The sequence below is a fragment of the Euphorbia lathyris genome, chromosome 6, assembly GCF_963576675.1.
Source record: "Euphorbia lathyris chromosome 6, ddEupLath1.1, whole genome shotgun sequence".
Classification (NCBI taxonomy): Eukaryota; Viridiplantae; Streptophyta; class Magnoliopsida; order Malpighiales; family Euphorbiaceae; genus Euphorbia; species Euphorbia lathyris.
The window spans coordinates 15,788,467-15,808,717 of record NC_088915.1 but is presented as its reverse complement, the minus strand read 5'-3'; the positions used below and the strand labels follow the sequence as shown (position 1 = coordinate 15,808,717).

The following is a 20,251-nucleotide window of genomic DNA, read 5'->3' as shown; positions in this document are numbered from 1 at the left end:
ATAACCATAACATGTTTTATATATTATGAATTACTTTAATTATAAGTCTTATATATAAAAATGGAGAAAAGTGTAATAAATCTTGTGGTTTGAAGGGATAACGGTTCTGCCAAGTCTCCATTAAAATTATATCACTAATAAATTATTCATCTCTTTAAAAATAAAAATTATTTATCAAAATAATATACATAAACTATTGATTAATATGCAAATTTTAACAAATAAATAAATAATTTATATTTATATTTTTTATTTTGCTGTCATAGTAAATCATTATTATAATTTTTATTTTGCTCACTCCACTGTATTTCTCAATCTAAAATAACCAAAATAAATTTATTGAAATTAAAATAATATTTCAACAATTTTACTAAAACAAAATAAAATTTAATAATCTTTTTAAAATTGACCCTAAACTTCAGTGACCATCAATGAAATCAACAATACCATCTCTTCAAATTCTTCAATTTTTTTTGTTGGACTTCATCCCTCGTCTCACCATGCTCTTTTTTACTCAAAAGAAGCGTAATAATGACAAGGAACATTGCCTTGATCTAACTGAGAAATTCTAAAATAGACCCGATCCAAATGGACCATGGCCCCAGTATAAATGGACCAAACCAATGAAAAGTGATACGTAGACAATACAAGAGCATAATTAGACCGAGACCATCATAGAATTTCTTTGAAATAGCCCCATGAAAAAGCATAATACAGTCCTCAACTCTTAAAAGTTAACCACCAGAAATGTAATGCAGTTACAGTCATGTGAAGAAGTTGCACATTCTTTTCTAATACATATTACTACTGTATGCTGAATCATCTCTCAGTCTCTATGACTACTACTAGATAATTCATTCAACAATTTCATAAATAAAACAAGTATATAACTGTTGAATCAGAAAAAAGGATCATGCAGCTTCAGAAAGTAAACTATCTTGGCCCGGCTTCGCATTTCGCTTTGCAGTCTGCAAATTGTTCTTTTTTTCGGATAATGGAATCAGTTATGACCAAATTAAGAACACAACGCATTGAAACATTAGAACTAAAGGAAATCACACAGCGACTAGATCAGGTGTTTCAGCTTCAATGGACACTAACGCATTGTGTACTTTATCCAACCAATTGTCAAGTCTGTCTTTCAAGGATTTGATCTGTGGAATCCCCAAAACTCTTGGCTGCACCCACGACACATGTACTGTTCCCTCGACCTGATCGATTATGCCCTCAATAAGATGAACCTGCAGAATAAGTTCAGTTAACTGCCCGTTTAGTTTTCTGAGCTACTTTTTATCTTTCAATTCCAGACAGGAGATAGAAAGTGTTTGATAAGGATCGGAAACGACTGTTTTTAGCAGAAAAATCAACTAATATCTACTAGCTATCAACACACACCCATCAGAAACAGCAAACAGCAAACGAGCCCTAAGTATCAAATACTGCAAGCTTTCTACTCAGTAACATATAGCACATACGACATAATGCAATGATCATTTAAAACTAATGCCAATATAAGTTTTGCTCAGTACAATTGCCTCTAAACTTTTCTTTTTGTTGTTCATGCTTTGAGATATACTCTTATACAAGAAGAAGAAAAAAAGCACTAAAACTCATAGAAAATAAGGAATCAGATTAAAGATAACTTGTAAGTTGCATTTCGGATATACAAGCCTTTTCTATCAATCCGACTTGAATATGCGTATTTGGCTAGTACATGCATTGAAATACCCTGAAGATTTTAGGCTAGAAGAGCAGGTCTAAACAACAAAAAGAGAGCACCTAATATTTAGTTTCAAATCCATTATGAATTTACAAGCATATGTCGTTAAGAACAAAGAAAGCCACAGAGACCAGGCTACAACATAACTTCATAGCTTGTAATTCCTTAATAAAGTATTCATATCAGTTCTCTTCCTAAATAATCAAGTGGACATGTTACAAACATATGCGGGTCTATACGTAATTTGATTGCTTGTAGCTTCTGTGAACTGTATTCATATCAGTTTTCTCTCTATAAATAATCAAGTGGACATGTTACAAACATAGACAATCGTTATGCATAATTGGTTGCTTGTAACTTTTGTATACGGTATCTATATCAGTTATCTCCATACATAATGAAGTACACTACACACATTACAAACATATGCAGTCCAACACTTAAAATATAATATCCTTTCATTTAAACAAGAGAACACTAATTCTGATTCATTGTACTACTTTATTTTCTTTCATTAAATGGAGAAAAAAATGGACAATTAGCAAAAAGTCGAAATATCATGAGAAAAGACTTACAGAAAGACTCTTCATGAGAAGATGCTCCACATCCTCAACAGATAGCTTAGTGCGCTCAGCAATGACACTTAATGGAATTGTTCGGTCTTCAGAAGGACGGCTTCAAAGAAGCAAGTCTAATTTCAATCAAATGTGCTAAACTTTGTAGCTTTAACAGATGTAAACAATAAGCAAATCGATGCCTCGAAATATATTTACAAGTATAAAGATACCTAAAGATGATTTCCATCAGGCAAAGGATGTTAATCTTTTCCAATAGCTTTTGTTCGTTCTCAACTAATGCCGGCTGGGCCCTCAAAGATGTGTTGTGCACACTGCACAATTCTTGGTACCGAACAAGATCACCAACATTAAATGCCTGAAGGATATAGTACAGCCACTCAACTGGTGTTCCTAGGAGACTCTTTAACTGTTGTAAGATCAATCGATCAGATAGGTCATTAGTCCAAACATATACTGAGAGATTATTATTATTAGTAACAACAAAAATAAGCCAGAGTTTAAAGGCTACCCCAATAGAGTTCAGATCAACCCAGCAAAAACTAAAGGCAGATTTTTCATTGAGGAACCTAGCAAGGACTTGTGAAGGAGCTTATAAGATTACCTTTTTATTTCAAAAAGGGACTCTAGCTGAGATGAAAGATATTAATTGATACAGTAGACATTCATATTCACACGATTTCAGTAACAGACTCAGGCATGCAATGCTTTAGCATGGCCAAGACAAGGGAACGTATCCAAGAAATATACACATCAATAGCATACAGTAGACATTCATATTCACACAATTTCAGTAACAGACTTAGGCATGCAACGATTTAGCATGAACAAGACAAGGGAACGTATCCAAGAAATATACACATCAATAGCATACAGTAGACACTCATATTCACACAATTTCAGTAACAGACTTAGGCATGCAACGCTTTAGCATGGCCAAGACAAGGCATATCCAAGAAATATACACATCAGTAGCATTACATGAATGTCTGGTATGCCATCCAAGAACTTGACAGTTAAAATCACTACCAACAACTAGGCATTGAATTTTATTGTTATGTACATCTTACTTTGGGGACTCTGCCCTTATTCCCTCACCTGACCACTATTTGTTAATTCTTGCGAGTTCTATTTTTCTTCTAAGTTCTAGCACACATAGGTTTAGATGCTTCTCACTAAGAACCCTTGCATTTCAGGTTCTCCAGAAAGGTACTCCATCTGATCTCATACCACAAAATGCAGCCACAAGATAAGTTCTCTACATGCACAGTAACTTCCACATGTAGCAACTTAGGTGCATTTTTGGCATCCACTGTCTTTCAATTCAACAAAAATTAATGATTTTAAAATCGGATAGAGATAATATTAAGGGTCAGGCCTTGGGCCAATTATCTCATGGACCCAAGTAGTGGAGAGTTTATCCAAGGAGGCGGAATAAGGGACGCATGACTGATAGAGATAATGGGAGTTAGTTACACCTTGGGATTAGTCAGAATCGGTTATATATGGTACATAGGCAGCTAGTAGAGGTCATGATGAGATTTTGGTTATTCCTGCGGCATGTGCTTGGGCAGCTGAGATTGTTCTCTGCTAATTATCCTTTTTCCCTTGTTTGGCTGAGTATCTTTCCTTAGCTGTATTCCATTGCTTTTGTTATATTTGAGCTCCATTTAATCAATAAACCGCTTCTCATTCTCTAAATACTCTCTTCTATTATTGTTATTCTTCTTGTGCTTGGCATTTTGGTTATCAAAATCACTGTCAAATAAATAGCATTGAAGTATCAGGAAATTGATCCTGACCTTCAGAGTTGTACCACATAACTCTTAACCATGTAAAAGCAGCAAGTTCAATAGCAAAAGGAATATAAGGAGGATTAGAAAAGAAAGTGTTGGCAATAGTCAGCAATGCAAACAATGACCAGCTTTCTTCATATCCTGCATGTCCCTTCCTTGCTAGCTCCTTTAGATTTGCTAAGATAAACTTCCTAGCAAACTATCCTATGCTCTTTTGGCCTAGAATTGCCCAAAATATGGGACATGTTAGAAATCTATCTACTATTTAAAATTTAGAATCTAACATTATCAAATAGTACTGGTTCACAAATTAAAATCCTTGATAGAAAATTGGCAATTCAACTTTGAGAAAGTAAATATGACTTTAAAACTAAATCTTAATCTTAAGCGGCCCGGTGCACTACACGTCTCCGCTAAGCGAGGGTCCGGGGAGGGGTCCCACCACAAGGGTGTACTGGGGGCAAGCCTTCCCTTGCCTTTTTTTTTTTTTTTTTTTTTTGCCAAGGCTCGCCCTCACTAAAGGGGCGGCCCGGTCGCATTACGCGTCCCCGCTGAGCGAGGGTCCGGGGAGGGGTCCCACCACAAGGGTGTATTGGGGGCAAGCCTTCCCTTGCCAATTTAATTGGCAAGAGGCCGCTCCTAAGACTCGAACCCGTGACCTCTGGTCACACGGCAACAACGTTTTACCGTTGCGCCAAGGCTCGCCCTCACTAAATAAACTAAATAAACTTCTAAAATTACTTGTAGCTTTTTATCAAGAAAAGTTTGACAATGGCATTTAAATTTAAAAATTAAGAAAAATCTAAAATAAATTAACAATAAAAGGGAATCAAATTTCCGAATATCAAGAAAACTCCTACTGGAAAGGAAGAGAATCACATGACTAGCCGTGAACTCATTACCTATAAACCCTCATGACAGTGAACAAATATTGTGGAAAGTGCAACAATAAACTACAAGAAATTCTTACAATAGGATGAGCAAGCAGTTCTCCAAAGTTGTAGATGTTATCTCCAAGAAGGGCAGAAAGAGAAAGATCAAATGCCAAATCCTGAAAATCACAGATTTAAATCAAATTGTCAATACAGTACAACCAACTACGTAAATCTCCAGATGCATGCAAGAGATTATTACCTCCCTTTCCTATAGGATTTACTATACCAGAATGTCACTCATAGTTGCAACAGTTAAGATGCTCATATTCATTATCGCGATAGCCATGATTTTAATTTTTAGTGACCATTAAATTGACTTCCAGTCTAAAACTGTTAACACTAACTTCTAAATTGACACATACTATACTAGCATTAACTGAAATATAGCATGAGTCCCAACTAAAACCTAGAATTATAAAGCTCAGCCATTACGATATATTAGAGGAACAGTGCTAAATTTAAACCAATTCCAGTCAAGGGGCACCAATAATTATCTCTTCCACCATTTACAATAATGTAAAAAAGCGTTAAAGCCACTAGAAGATAGACAAAAAAAATGTGGAAGATTTTACCACTTGAACTCGATTCTTTCCACCAAACTCCTTATTTTAATCCATGGTAAGATCAAGAACATTTTGGTCTAAAAGGAAGTGTTTGATCTAAACAAAATTGGAAACATGATACTTCATACTTACCACCACCCCAAATTCATACAATAATTTTAAATAAAATGATAGGGAAAGGGGATCTCATATAAATAAATTATTGCAAGATGCATCATTAGGGAAGTCTAAGACACAACAAAATATAATAATACACCTCCAGTCTTAAGCTTTAGATTCAGATACAAGTTAATACCAGTTTAAATGAATCTGAGAGGGATTCCACTGAAGTATATGCCAGATAAAGAAGAGCACTTTTGTAGAACTCAGCAAATTCTTGGCGATATTTATAGTACTGAGATGAAACCCAATAAAAACTGGAATAAACAGATGGGTCTATGTCAGTCATACTGTCCAATGTACTTTTCCCATCTTCTAGAAGCTTCTTGCATTCCTTTTGATCCCCTTGCTCAAGCTTTAAAATAGCTAATTGCATCTTAATATAAAGAACAGGCTCCTCAGTGCGTTGTTCACGAGTTGCTCGAAGCTTATCAATCACCCCTTCAAGATACTGAATTGCAACCTCTTTCTCTTTATATTGCCGAGAAACTATTACCGCAAAATGTGCAAGCTTGAGAAGATTGATTTTGGTCTCAAAATCAGAGATAAAATTATGATATAACTGTATCAAGGCATCACCAGCCTGAAATAGAATACAATAAAATAAAAGCATTAGATGTAAATTTAAGGTAGGGGGAAAAGCATTCCTCTGATACATTAATAACTAGATCACTGTAAAGGTACTTCACACAACCCATGGGTGACAAGGAGCAAAAGAGACCGAGAAATCCCTGTCTAATAATGCAGGTACATGAGCAAGTATTAATTTTGTAAACAACTACAGTAACAATAGATAATGAAATACCAATTGAAAAGTAAAATTCCCTTTGCAAATCAATGAGAAAGCTGTAGACATAAACACTACGTTTAAGAATTAACAGATTAATCCCAGCCCAATTACATCAATTATGGTCATATTAACATCTTTTCCATGTCAGTCAAACAGTATGTACCAAGTATATAATAACAGCAATATTCTTGATTGTCATAAGAAATTATAAAACTAAATTATAAATTAATTATGGTATCGAGTTGCTGTGTGCTATAAGTCCAAATGAAAAGACTGATATAATAGGAAATATATGAGGGCAAATGAAAAACCTAAAAACTGCCATCAGTTGAATCTGCTACTAGTAATAGAGTAAGCTGACAATTGTCAAAACTATTAGTAGAAAAGCATCAGTCAGCAAACCGTTCAACTTATAATCGAGGATATACCTTAAAACCTAGATCTCCCAATTAGAACCTAAAATTGTCATTAATAAGTAATTTCAATCTTCCAGCACATATAAAGACCTAATCATATATAGAAGTATATTCCCCGTTTCATGTCAAAGTAACCGTGAAATTCCCAATTCCCTCTGCAAGGGTACCCAAATTCATTTCTAAAATACACAGAAGTAACCCCTCAACCCTCATTGAGATCTTAAAAACCCTAAAAGGCATCAGAATTCAAAAAATAGTCGGATAGAGATGCATAATTAACAATATAGAAATGTATATGAATTTGAAAGTGCAGTAAGACCTGGAAAACAGCGAGAGCAACAAACTGCTCGAGCTTGAGAGTGAGCTGATGCCATAGCTTCCTCTGGTACAGATCTTCAAGCGAATTGTACCAGTCAGCAAGTTCGGGATTCTGGTTGCGAAGAGACTCCAGATATTGAAGAGCAGCCATGGAAGGGATTTCACAGAGCTGAGAACGAATTCGGTTGTTCTGATTTCAAACTTTGGATTCTGTCTTGAGCTCAAAGAAATGAATTTACGTATCCAGAGAACGGAATATAAAAGAGCAATAAAACGATGCATTCTAGTGTCGTTGTGCAATTTTCTTTTGTAAATTACAACATGGCCCTCCAACTTCGTTCTTACTTTCAAAATACTTCAAATTGGACATTATAGTTCCTAAAATTTGCAATTTACTAACCTAAGAGTCCATTTTACCATTGTTGAAGTCAAAAGACATAACGATCTATAAATTAAAGTTATTTAGAATTATACCACTCCATCAATTAAAATGGTTTAGACCATATTTCTTATGAACCACTATTTTCAATCTTTCAAAACGCTGCTGCTAAGGTTTTTTCTATTTTCAAACCAAACAACACATAAATGATTAAAAACAAAAAAAAATTAAAAATTAAAATTGCTTATAATATCATTTTCACCAGTTCTATAATTGAGGGTTACCTGTTATTTAAATAGTCATTTTGATCAATAATAAAAAAAGCTCGTGTTAGTAAAATCTAAAATTTATAGACTATAAATGTCTCATTATAAAGTTCAAAAATCATAATAAAAATAAATGGAAAGTTGAGTGGCTTTATATATAATTTACTCTTTTTTTTTCTTTTTTCCAGTTATATATACATTTTTCAGATTAGTAACACTATTAAATTAAAATAATTAAATATAATTAACTCTTCAAAGACAAAACTAGGGAGGGTCAGGAATAATCCATTAACCCTCCGGTCCACCGAAAAACTTGTAAGCGAGGTGGTCCGGTGTGCTCTGCTCCTAAGAATTATAGGAGTTCGGGTTAGAATTATACCTTTAATTTCCTCCCATATAACTTACATTCTCATTATCTCTAGTGAAAGGATTTCCGTTTGACAATCCTTCTCGAGATGATCCCCACCACAGTGTGTACATGCAAGTACTTGCGCGGATTCAATGAGGCCCAATCGTGCCATTAAGACGTCGATTTTCTTACTTAACATAGGGGGATTGAGAGCTTCCTTCTCCACGTCATAAACATGTTGTCTTGATGGTTCGACAAGTTTCTCGGGTTGCCATTGTACACTCTTTCTAGCTAGCTCATTAATCATGTCATAAGCCGTATTTGCCAATTTTCTAAACAAGTCACCACATGCGCCAGAATCTACAATAACACGGTTAGGGGCAGTTTAAACTGTGATGAAATATGTTTACCAAAGTCTCTTTTGGAATGTCGTGGTGTGGGCATATGCGAAGCATCGACGGAAATGGGTCCATGAAGCATGTAGGGCTTCGTCTACCGATTGTCGGAAAGAAGTGATCTCGTACCTCAACATTACCATCTTGGATGGGGGAACTAGTTGGGAATAAATTCCTTCTCCAAGCGTTCCCAAGTGGTGATAGAGTCGGGCTCCAAAGAGCGGAGCCAATCCAACGCTTACCCGGTCAAAGAGAATGAGAATAACTTGAGACGAACGTCATCTTGAGGGACTTCATTCATTCTTGATGTATTTACACGCATAAAAAAACGGTCAATATGTTCATTGGGACTTCCATGCACCTCACCTCCAAATAAACTAGTTTGTTGGATAAGTTGAATCATGCTTGACTTGATTTCATAAGAATTGGCCGGGATATTAAGAGCAACAATCCCGAATAAGTTGTGATGTTGGTGGGATGCTAAAATCTTGTTTATAGAGCGATCATCTTGTCCATCACTCACATTCTCATTGTTTTGGTTATTGATGTTGTTGTTGAGGCTTCCCATTTTTTTGAGGTTGAATATACATGTTTTTCCTTGACCAACGAACAATACGTCCAATTTCAAGATTAATTGGTATTAAATATGTACCTTTAGAACTTGTTTGCATAAGCTATGATGATAACGAATTTCTAAAATACAGAAATTTACAAAATATATATTTTTCATAAATATAAACATATTCACAAAAATTACTTAAACTAACAACGAAATGTTTGGTTAAATATTGCAAACAATAAATCCCCGACAACGGCGCCAACAACTTTGTGTATCTCGAGCTAACACTCAAATACTCACTAAGGGATAAGTGCACCCCGTCATTATCAAGTAATAATCTGGAGAATTCCGGGTATCAAATCCACGAGATTTATACCACAAGTAATGAACTACTAATTTCTACTCGTTATTTAAGCGATGAAAGTTGGATTTTTGTATTACTATTTCTAAAGTGTAGCAACTAATTCTAGTCATATTTCTAAAGAATGATCCAGACCAACTATTATTCCTTGTGAATGAAGATGGAAGTGACACAATAATGAGAATATTGAATTAATAATCAAAACTTAATTATGAATTGACCGTTGATGCACAAATGGATTAGAGGTTGAACCAACTTATCCTATGATTGTTCTTAATACGTTATTCTTTAATCGGGTCATAGCTAACTCAAATAGTTTAGGAGGGTTCGTTTACCGTGGTGTTGTCAATACCTACAATTTTCGAAATAAATACCACCATTAAGAGTCTCTTATATGAACTCAATAATATTCAGACTTATGAAAAACTCAACCAATAATCCAAACATGCATAAATATCAAACTCATACAAAGAGAAATGAAATTAAATCAAATTTAGATTAAAGATGAACAAAAGTAATAATGTTTATAGCTAATTCAAATCTGGAAAGAGCTTATAAATTAGCTAAAGACAAAAGAAAAGAAATCGCATGTGGAGTTTCGCTAATTCAAGCAGTCGCGTCTGAATCCAATGATGAACCTTGATAATTGATGAAGTTAATGGAAGATGCAAGCTTGAAATGGAAGATGAGAATGAAGAAAATGATGACTACTCTGAAGAGGAAGGGTTAAAATAATAGCTATCTCTGAATGCCTTGGAAATAAACAGCCCAATGTCTTTAAAAACAAAATTAGAGACTAAAAACTTTCTAGGAACATAAATACTTGATTAAAATAAGTTTTTACATCATCAAAACAACAATTTGAAAATGAAATCATGAAATATCAAAACCCTAACTCATATCTTCTTCAACTGAAATCAAAACAACCTTGAAATGAAATTGACAATACCTGAAACGTTTTTAAACGAGGATCAAGAATACGATGTTCTTATTCTTCAAAGATCACCAAACAAGCTTGATGATTGGAAAACAAAGAAGAAAAGAAAAAAAGAAAAGAGGAAATAAACAAAAGATGAATCGTTTAACTCTAAAGAAAATGCAGAATAAAAGAAGTTATTAAACTCTTATATATGTCTTCCAATGAAGGTTTAAATACCAAAAATCCCTTAAAAAGATGTAGGTTTTTTAAAGAGAAATTACAAAAAAACTCTTTATTTAAAACATTGAAATTAATGTATGTATACTATATATAAATTTATGAAAAATTCAGGATGTTACACTCTTTATTATTATTTTTCTTATTAATAAATTTGATGTTACACTATGTGTTCTACACCGGCCCCGATCCTATCCCGAATCTAAATCCTCCCTCAAAACATTGCCTAATATTTGAAGGGAAAAGATAAAATGGACGAGACAAAGATTAGATGAGGGTGGTGCCATTAGGAAACCTCCATAGAGGTAGTACATATACAGGTTCATTTGCGAAAGCATTTGGGGTTGATTCATCGCCTGGATTTTCGCTCCAACTTTCTCACGCCATTAAACAATTGGCTCTGGTCTTATGATCACACTTTCTGGTTAGCCTCTCACAACTCCTTTGCCCATTTCATCGCTTCACCATATCATCTTAGTTATTGTTGGGAGCATATTGATTATTCCCCCATTCGAATTGATAACATTATTGATCATATCTTCTGTTTATTCGTCCATGGCTCATAGTCCAGACCTTTCGCCCATATGCTCTTTTATTTCAGGAAATAGGATCTGTGGAGGAAGATTGACACCAAACACATCAAAACTTGCATGAGTTTTTGGATCAATATGAACAAATCCTAATGCAAGCTATGTCTCTTTTCCTAATTTTGATCTTCAACTCTACCATGGCCGTTAGGAATGTGGTGGCGTTTTGAGGCCTCATATCTGCTTGCATCCTTCTTAGAAATGGCTCAATAGATTCACTGACCCCCTCTATAGGCGAAGCATCTGAGTCATATTGACTTATGATATCTCCGATCAGTAGTTTTTCTTTGTTTTTCATTAGATCTCCGCCTATCATGTTCGTCTCCGGAAACCGATGTATTTATGAGTGAATCTTAACTCCACACTCACTGCACCAATTGATGTATAACAAAAATTTAAGAACGGAATAGAATAACCTCAACCCTACCTCTTATCATTGAGTGGACTTGCAAAATAGAGGAACTACCAGCTCACCGGCATAAAGTACTCCGATGCTCAAGTTAATACATACTCAACTATAAAAAGTAAAGTAAAAAGCATAGTCTAGGATTTTTTTGGCATACCTATATGATTCTCATGCTCCATGTATTTATAGGTTAGGTAACAAAAGAGAGTAAGTCAAATAGTACTGGGTTTGCAGGTTATGAAGCTAGGCTAGAAGAGAAGTGTAACCCCATCGTTAGTGATAGACTATATAGTTTTCTTATAACCGTTTTATGTTAACACCTTTTGACATGTCAAACTTTGATTAGAATACGCATGCTTTCTAATAACAAACCATTATGCATGAAGGTATTCTTTAACAATTTTCAAGCCTGGTAGACATAATTACCTTTTATCTGATCTTCTTTAATATTTTATAGTTTATATTACGTGTGACCTTTTACTTTCTTACGATGATATTTAACCAACTCTTCTAGAAGTCGCCTTATGAACCTTACCCCAAATAAGCAATAATGTTAACTTTTTTTTTTGAAGTAACAATAATATTATTTTAATAGGTTGTTATTATCACATAACATAGGCTTAAAGCATTATTCAGCCTCTGACCTATCCAAAATTATGTCATTTGGTCCCTGACCTATTATTTGGTCACATTTGGCCCTTGACCTATCCCATTTGGTGAAATTTCATCCAATTTGTATGAATACTTAACGGAATCGTTATCTCATTGATAAATAACGATATTTTAACACTTAAACTTGAAACATGATATTTCTTAAAGTTTTTTTCCACATTATGTAGAAATAATTAATTAGATTAAAAAAGGAAAAAAAAAAAAAGAAAAAAGGAAAAAACAAATCCTAAACTAAAATTTATTAAATTTAAGTGTCAAAATATCGTTACTTATCAATAAGATAATTATTCGGTTAAGTTTGAATCCAAATTGGGTGAAATTTCACCAATTTGGGATAGATCAGGGACCAAATATAACCAAATAATAGGTTAAGAGCCAAATGATAAAATTTTGGATAGATCAGGGCCAAATAATACTTTAAACCCATAGCATAAGATCTACATCCATAATACATGTTTAATTGATGTACATCCTAAATATTTTATAACACTATTCAATTAATTTTATTAATTTTGCAACGGTTATTTGACTTTTATCAATTGAGATGAATATTTTGTATTTATTTACTAGTAATTAGTTTTATAGTCAATTTTAAAAAATAGAAAGGCCATATTTAATTAATTGTTAGGCAACCATTAAATTAAAATATTTAATTGTTAATTTTATGGATCATATGCTTCCGTCTGTCTTCCTTTGTTGACATTTTGACTTTTCACCCCGCCGTCAATCCTCCGTGGCATCAACCACCCCTTATCTTCCTCCTCCTCCTCTGAATCTCCTATATCTTCCATTTCTCCTCTCTTCTCTTCTATCTACAATCTCAATTCTCTGTTTTTCCTGTTCCTTATCTGCACAATTCCATACGATGCCGATTTGTAAGATTACTGACGACGCCTCCACCTCTGGCGGAGCTTCCGATAACGGCATTGATATTTTCTACAGAACCTATGGTCATGGCCCAACTAAAGTCCTTCTTATAATTGGTAATTCCTTTTCTTATTCGGTTTTTTGGTTTTTCTTCCATTTTTGTTGATGGTTCTGATCCAATTACGGTTCAGGATTGGCTGGGACACATGATTCTTGGGGTCCGCAGATTAAGGGACTAACCGGCTCTGATATGCCTAATGATCGTGAATTGAGTAGACTTGATCGGAATACTGATGAAGTAGGTGATAATGGCGGATATAGTGGTTTCGAGGTCTGTGCTTTTGATAACCGTGGTATGGGTTGCAGCTCTATACCTACCAAAAAATCGCAATATACGTGAGTTTTTCTCCAACTCTTTTTATTCTCTTCTTCCATATTTTGAATGGTGCTTTATGCTATTAATTTTTGTGTAGTTTTCATATCTGCTTTGTTTGGTAGCCTAGAAAATGCTGGAAAACTGTTATTTTCTTTTCATTCTCCTCCTTTTATAAGTGGCCAGGATTAAAGCAACTCTTAGATATGTTTTTTTGATTGGTAATTGCAGAACAAGAATAATGGCAAATGATGCAATTGCTTTAATGGATCATCTAGGCTGGGAACAAGCCCATATATTTGGTCATTCAATGGGTAAGTCCATTACCCTGAATATTTTCTTTGTAGTTTTGAGTGAAGTTATAGAGTTTTTTTTTTATCATGTCTGTGTGTGTCAATAAGAGATGACAACTTTTGTTGCAACCTCATCATTGACCAATCTATTTGATATTCATTAGTCAGTTTTTAATTCCAATAGACTAGAGATTGTGAATTGAAGTATTCCACTGTCTGAGTTGATTCTCTTTGCAACTAACTTCATCTGTTGCTTTTATATTGTAATTAGGTGCTATGATAGCTTGCAAGTTAGCAGCAATGGCGCCTGAAAGAGTTCTTTCTTTGGCATTACTTAACGTGACCGGTGGAGGTTTTGAATGCTTTCCAAAGGTATTATATAACTCATCACAGTGTACTTAATATAGCTTCATTCATTGTGAAATATGAATTGCTGAACCTGAAAACTTGGGAATTGAAAGACTTATTTTAGGAATTTTACAGCAATGTGTTTACTACATCATCTTGGACTAAATCCAATAAATTTTACTCGTTTGTTACATGAAATCCTATCTAATCTTAGGTTATTGGCATGCTTATAAAAGTTCACTTTCGGTTATATCTTCTCTTGTACTCTGAGGGGCAATGTACATCATTTGTAACCATTAGTTAGTCTTACAAAATCTTCAAGAAGTATATATTTTGCTTTATTTTCTAATAATTAACCAGAGACAGTATCCAAAGTTGCCGCAAGAGTTAATGTGAATAATTCTGAGAATGACAGGAAGATGATGTAAAATGAAGGAACAACTAAATCATTGGATCAATCTTCTAGATCCTAGAAATACCAAGGAAAAAGTTGCTAACCTCATTTATGATGGTTGTAGTTTGAAACTGACCAATTGAACTATTGAGTCAATCTGCCGAATGATTGGAGAAATGTGTGTTGAAATATTCAATGAAGCAATTTGCAGTTGTTGAATGTGTCGGAGCATAACCTATCCAGCTTGCTAATAGTCAGAGTATGTGACTCATAAAGCTCAATAAGTCAATATAAGTGGCTGTCAATAAAATTTGGCTGGATTATTCTACATGCTGACTTGTTAATGTGGATTCAACACGCTCTTACTGTTGTCATGTTACTTAAATTTTGCTTTTGTACAAATTACAAACCACGTATTGTCAAATACTGCCCAAGACTAGCTCCACATTTTGGGAGGTTGCTCTCAATTGGGCATTTGATCTAATCGACTATAAGCTTGAGAAGAGTGGAGATTGGTTGGAATTTTGTACAAACCACAAATTGTCAAATGCTGCCCGATACTAGTGCTGAAGCTTGGGACATTGCTCCCAGTAAGGCATTTGATTTATCTGGTTTTAAGCTTGAGAAGGATTGAGATTCGGTTGGTGTTCCATGACTGCCTCATAAATTCTGCCATAGCTGATGATTTGGAAGCATCTTAGTGGCATAAAATTGCTCTTCTTCAAATTTGATGAAAGATTTTTGTATTTCTATTGCGTATAGTCTTCTATAATTGGGGTATTATCTGGTGACGGCTTGGACATACTAATTATATGAATGAAGGTGGTTATTCGTGATATCATTTTTATTCACTAGTTTGAAAAACTGTGGCTTATAATGAGGTCATGAATATAATTTGGCCTTTGGAAGCACTTGAGTTTATAAAACTGCAAGTTGCTTGACAAAGTTTTAGGGATCTTAAATCCCCTAAACTAGAGCAAGCTATATATTGTTTTGCAGAGCTCTAAACTATTTGGAGTTATTTCCCAATTACTAAATGTGGAGTCACCATTTCTGATTTATTGAAGAAACGCCGTATATGGAAAGATGAGCTTATTTTCATTTCTTGCAGCTTGACCGCAAAACTCTATCAGTTGCAATCCGTTTCCTGAAGGCAAAGACTCCTGAGCAAAGGGCAGCTGTTGACTTGGATACCCACTACTCAGATGAATATCTTGAGGAGTATGTTGGTTCTAAAAAGAGGAGAGCCATTTTATATCAAGTAACTTGCTTTACCCTCTAAAAGCTGTATTATTATGCACTTATATTAGCCTGTTGTTTCCAACAAACTGCATTTTGAATCAAGTGTCCTTATCCTTTAAAAAGTTATATCACAATGCATCATTGCATGTATTTGTTACCCTGGTTTTCCAAGTTCGTCACAATCAATGTCAATCCATGGTCAACTGAAGATTATCAAACTCAATCTTTGCACTGTCTCCCATATAATGTTTTTCTTTTCTTTACCGTTTGTGACAGACACATAGCAACATGTAGCTTAGCAGTCTTTTCATAATATTACATGAAAGACAACTCAATGATATTTTAAAGGGAAAATTACACAGAAATTCATATTCTAAATATTATTTACAACTATGTCAAGTCATAATTTTGGATTATGTCAAACTAGTAAAATCAGTATTTTTAATATATTTTAAGAATTAGAATTTATAAATTAGAAGTCTAGAATATATTTTTTAGGGTTTATGATTTATGAATTGGAGTCTAGATTTTTTTAAATTATGGTGTAAAATCATAATATATAGAAAATAATGACAAATTAAGAATTAAGTTTGGTGATATGACTTAATCGTAATTTTGTACTTAATTATGATATTCATGTATTTGACCCTATTTTAAATGCCTCACTTGCAGGAATATGTAAAAGGTATATCATCGACCGGGATGCAATCTAGTTGTGGTTTTGATGGTCAAATCAATGCTTGTTGGACACATAAGATTACACGAAAAGAAATTGGAAGGATGCTTTCTGCTGGATTTCTTGTATCAGTCATACATGGCAGGTAACAATCCCCTGGAAGAAGTTCCATTGCGCTGCTGCCACTGAATAAATTGCTGATAATCATTTTTTTAGATCCTTTTATTTCTGTTAACCTTTCAAATTACAGGTGACAAAAATATTTTAAATGACTTGCAATTTTAAGAAAAAATATTTGCAAAGACATGCAGAAGTACACAAGAGATGACTAGTTCTTGCAAAAATTAAGCTTCATTTCGAACATAAGTACTAATTGGTTAAGAAAGAACGTAGTCAATGTGCTGGAGCATATAGGTTATAAATGATCTATTGGCCATTCCATGAAGGAATTTTTTGGAATAAGCCTCAAAACTTTTGAGGCTTGTTTTTCCTATTCCTTCATTCTTTGAGACATCAAACATGTTGCAGTTTTTGAGGCAAAGGCTAACTTATGTGTTTGGGTACGGTCAAGATATTGTGAGCAATATATCATCAATGTTTTCCATGATGAAGTGAAGTATTTTAAATCTATCATAACAATCACCACATTTGCTAATTTATACCTGTTTAATATGCAGGCATGATATCATTGCTCAGATATATTACGCTAGGAGACTCGCAGAGAAGCTGCAGCCAGTTGCTAAGATGGTAGATCTCCATGGTGGTCATTTAGTGAGTCATGAGAGGACAGAAGAGGTATACCTACTTGGATGAAGTAGGTTAAAGAATGATTCTAGAAGACTTGACTGTTAGACTTATAATTTGATGGAAGTACATGTTAAAAAGAGCATCAAGGCGATAACCATTTTCACATTGCAATTGGATAGAACACGTAAAGCAACAGATAACGTAAATTAATTGAATAACTGTCAGAAACAAAGCTGTGAATCTTAAAACTGTAGTCCCTGAAGTTGACTGATTCTTTGCCTTGTCCTCTCCAAAGGCCAACACAACGGCAAAGGCAAATCAACTCAATGATTCCGTGTGAGTTTCTCACCTCTGAATTTTGCAGGTCAATCAAGCTCTTCTCGACTTGATCAGGGCAGCTGAAGCAAAGATTAACCCACATGAGTGGACCAATTTGTCCCAGAGAAAACCTAGTAAGCATCTAATAGAAGCCTTTTCTGAAGTGCAGTAGCCTAGACAGAGAAACTACTAATGCTAAAAGATAGGACAACATGATTGCTTATAAGCCTTGTCTTTCTAAACTGATTTCCGTCCCACATTCGGGGGATGAGAAGAGAAGGGATCGAAAAGGGGATACTTATGATGTAAATATTGGGATGGCTAAGTAGTTTCTACATTTTCGGATAAAGGGTCAACTTGGCCCTTCAACAAGATAATTTCCTTGCTCATCAATTTGGCCATCAACTTCACGTTTTTTAGTCAAACTAGTCCAAATGTAACACATGTCAAGATATGATTCATGTTTTTTTTTTTTTGGCAAATGTTGATTCGTGATGTTAACATGGATCATTTTGGACTAATTTGACAAAAAAATGTTATTGAAGGACCAAATTGATACATTACGGGACAAATTGAGCCCACACGAGGCTAGTTAAAGAGCCAATTTGACTCTCTATCCCTACATTGTCATATTCTGATAACTACCGAACATGAAAGAATCGTCAAAATTAAACTATTTCTGCTAAAAAACACATCTAATGGAAATGGACATGAAGCCTATTCAAATATGCAGTATCCAATACAAATTTTATTTTCCGAACTGAGTAAAGTTCTCTTTTTACGTTTTATATCAGGCTTCTTAGAGAGAAGGATGTTGTTACTCAGAAGGACAACTACAGAAGGCGAAAACAATACGAATTCAACATATGGCATGATAGATAAGCTACAAGCATGCTTATTATATATCTTTAGCCTGTTCATGTTGGTATTTGAGCACGCACGGAAGGCACAAAGGCGTCTTAGACCAGCAAAAATAGAGCCTTCACTTTGTCAATGAACCCTCCTTTTTCTCACAGGTAAATGAACTCTGGTTTCACATACACTCTACTTCTGTTAAGAGAAGAGCATGCCTGTCTTTCAAGAACAACAGCATAAAACTACGGCCTTTTGTTGTGCAGGGTTTATTGACGATAGGGGTTGAGAGACAAAATTCGCCCTTCCTATACCATTAAACTAACAGTGAAAATTATAGAAACTTAAAGCCACTTTGAGGGCATATACAGAAGTTTTTACTCTTCGTTAACCTGACCGGAGAAGTAAAAAACCCGAACCGATGAGGCTATACACAATTGTATCTGGGAATGATTTCCACACTTTTAAATGCATAGACACCAAGCATTTTGTGTACATTATTTTTTGTTTCTTTTTGGTTGTACTGAGGAAAATATAAAAATATTGAAAATGTTATTGACACAAGTTTTGAATTATTAATGCTTAATATAAACATTGTATCCCTAAAGAACATGGAAAGTTAAGGCATAACAGGGAAGTTATGCTGCAAATTTTATGATTTATGAAAGAAGAATGAGTAAACAATGGATTGGAAAAATGGCATTTAATCTTTTGTCATTTTGATAATCTAAAATGATAAATGAAATTAGAAAAAGAAGAAAAACTAAGCTACTCGGCTAGTTAAAATCGATAATATCTTTTTGGATAAAGGTTAAATTTAATCCCAACGTTTTAAGAAAAGTGCATATTTAGTCCTAATGTATTAAAAAAAAGGGCGGCCTGGTGCACTATTTAGTCCCAATTTATTTGGCAAGAGGCTGCTCCTAAGACTCGAACCCGTGACCTCTTGGTCACACGACAACGGCGTTTACCGTTGCGCCAAGGCTCGCCCTCTTAGTCCTAATGTATTAACCGACACAAAATTAACTCTAAATATTAATAATACAGGAAATATTTTAGACATTTTGACAAAAAAAAAAGAAAGGAATAAGGTGTGAAAATACCCTTAATGTTGACAGTCGAGATCAATTTTACCCTTAACGTCTAAAATGGTGCAATTTTACTACTAACGTTGATAAATTGGTTAAATTTCAACGTTAGGGGCACATTATCCCAATAAAAATTATAATTAAATTTATATCATTTCTTACATTAAACTTAAATCGGCATTTTCTTCAAAACGTTAGAGGTAAATAAACACGAATCATAAAGTAATTTCATTTTGTTTATATATAACATCTGAAAGATAGAACAAAAACTAATCATATAAGAGAGAGAACTTGCCTGTTAGATATACACTGAAAATATTAATTTAGCACTCATAATAATCATGATAGATTACTGTATCTCTATCAGCGAATTCTGAATCTGTAATCATCGGATATGGTTGATGATGGATGAGGAAGATGGCTGAAGAAACAAGCTACTGGTGAGAGCTAAAATGGTTTCTCATGATAGAAGGAAAGAAAGAGAGAGAGAGATTGGTTGAAATGGTGAAGAAATATAGCAATCTAAAATATAGTAATATACGAATCTAATATTCCAATAACAACTCGAATATACTCATATTCTTCCAGCATCTCTTTTCTACCTTCAAAGTATTTTAAAAAGAAAAAAAAAAATCATACACTAGAGGGACA

General features: G+C 34.3%; 2 protein-coding genes across 2 annotated transcripts; one reads left to right on the top strand and one right to left on the bottom strand.

Moving 5' to 3' along the window:
• Positions 1-658: 658 nt before the first annotated feature.
• On the bottom strand, positions 659-7,511 carry LOC136232698 (26S proteasome non-ATPase regulatory subunit 13 homolog A). The gene is made up of 6 exons (XM_066022066.1): positions 7,274-7,511; positions 5,885-6,331; positions 5,062-5,142; positions 2,508-2,704; positions 2,296-2,395; positions 659-1,241 (listed from the first exon to the last, which is right to left on the bottom strand). The coding sequence occupies exons 1-6, from the start codon at positions 7,421-7,423 to the stop codon at positions 1,056-1,058; spliced, it is 1,161 nt and encodes a 386-aa protein (XP_065878138.1). The 5' UTR covers positions 7,424-7,511; the 3' UTR covers positions 659-1,055.
• Positions 7,512-13,108: 5,597 nt separating this feature from the next.
• Positions 13,109-19,122, top strand: LOC136232999 (uncharacterized). Its single transcript, XM_066022509.1, has 10 exons — positions 13,109-13,385; positions 13,461-13,665; positions 13,874-13,956; positions 14,207-14,307; positions 15,789-15,938; positions 16,592-16,740; positions 17,273-17,390; positions 17,707-17,794; positions 18,455-18,676; positions 18,779-19,122. Exons 1-9 carry the CDS (start codon positions 13,268-13,270, stop codon positions 18,655-18,657), a joined length of 1,215 nt encoding a protein of 404 aa, XP_065878581.1. The 5' UTR covers positions 13,109-13,267; the 3' UTR covers positions 18,658-18,676; positions 18,779-19,122.
• Positions 19,123-20,251: the final 1,129 nt, after the last annotated feature.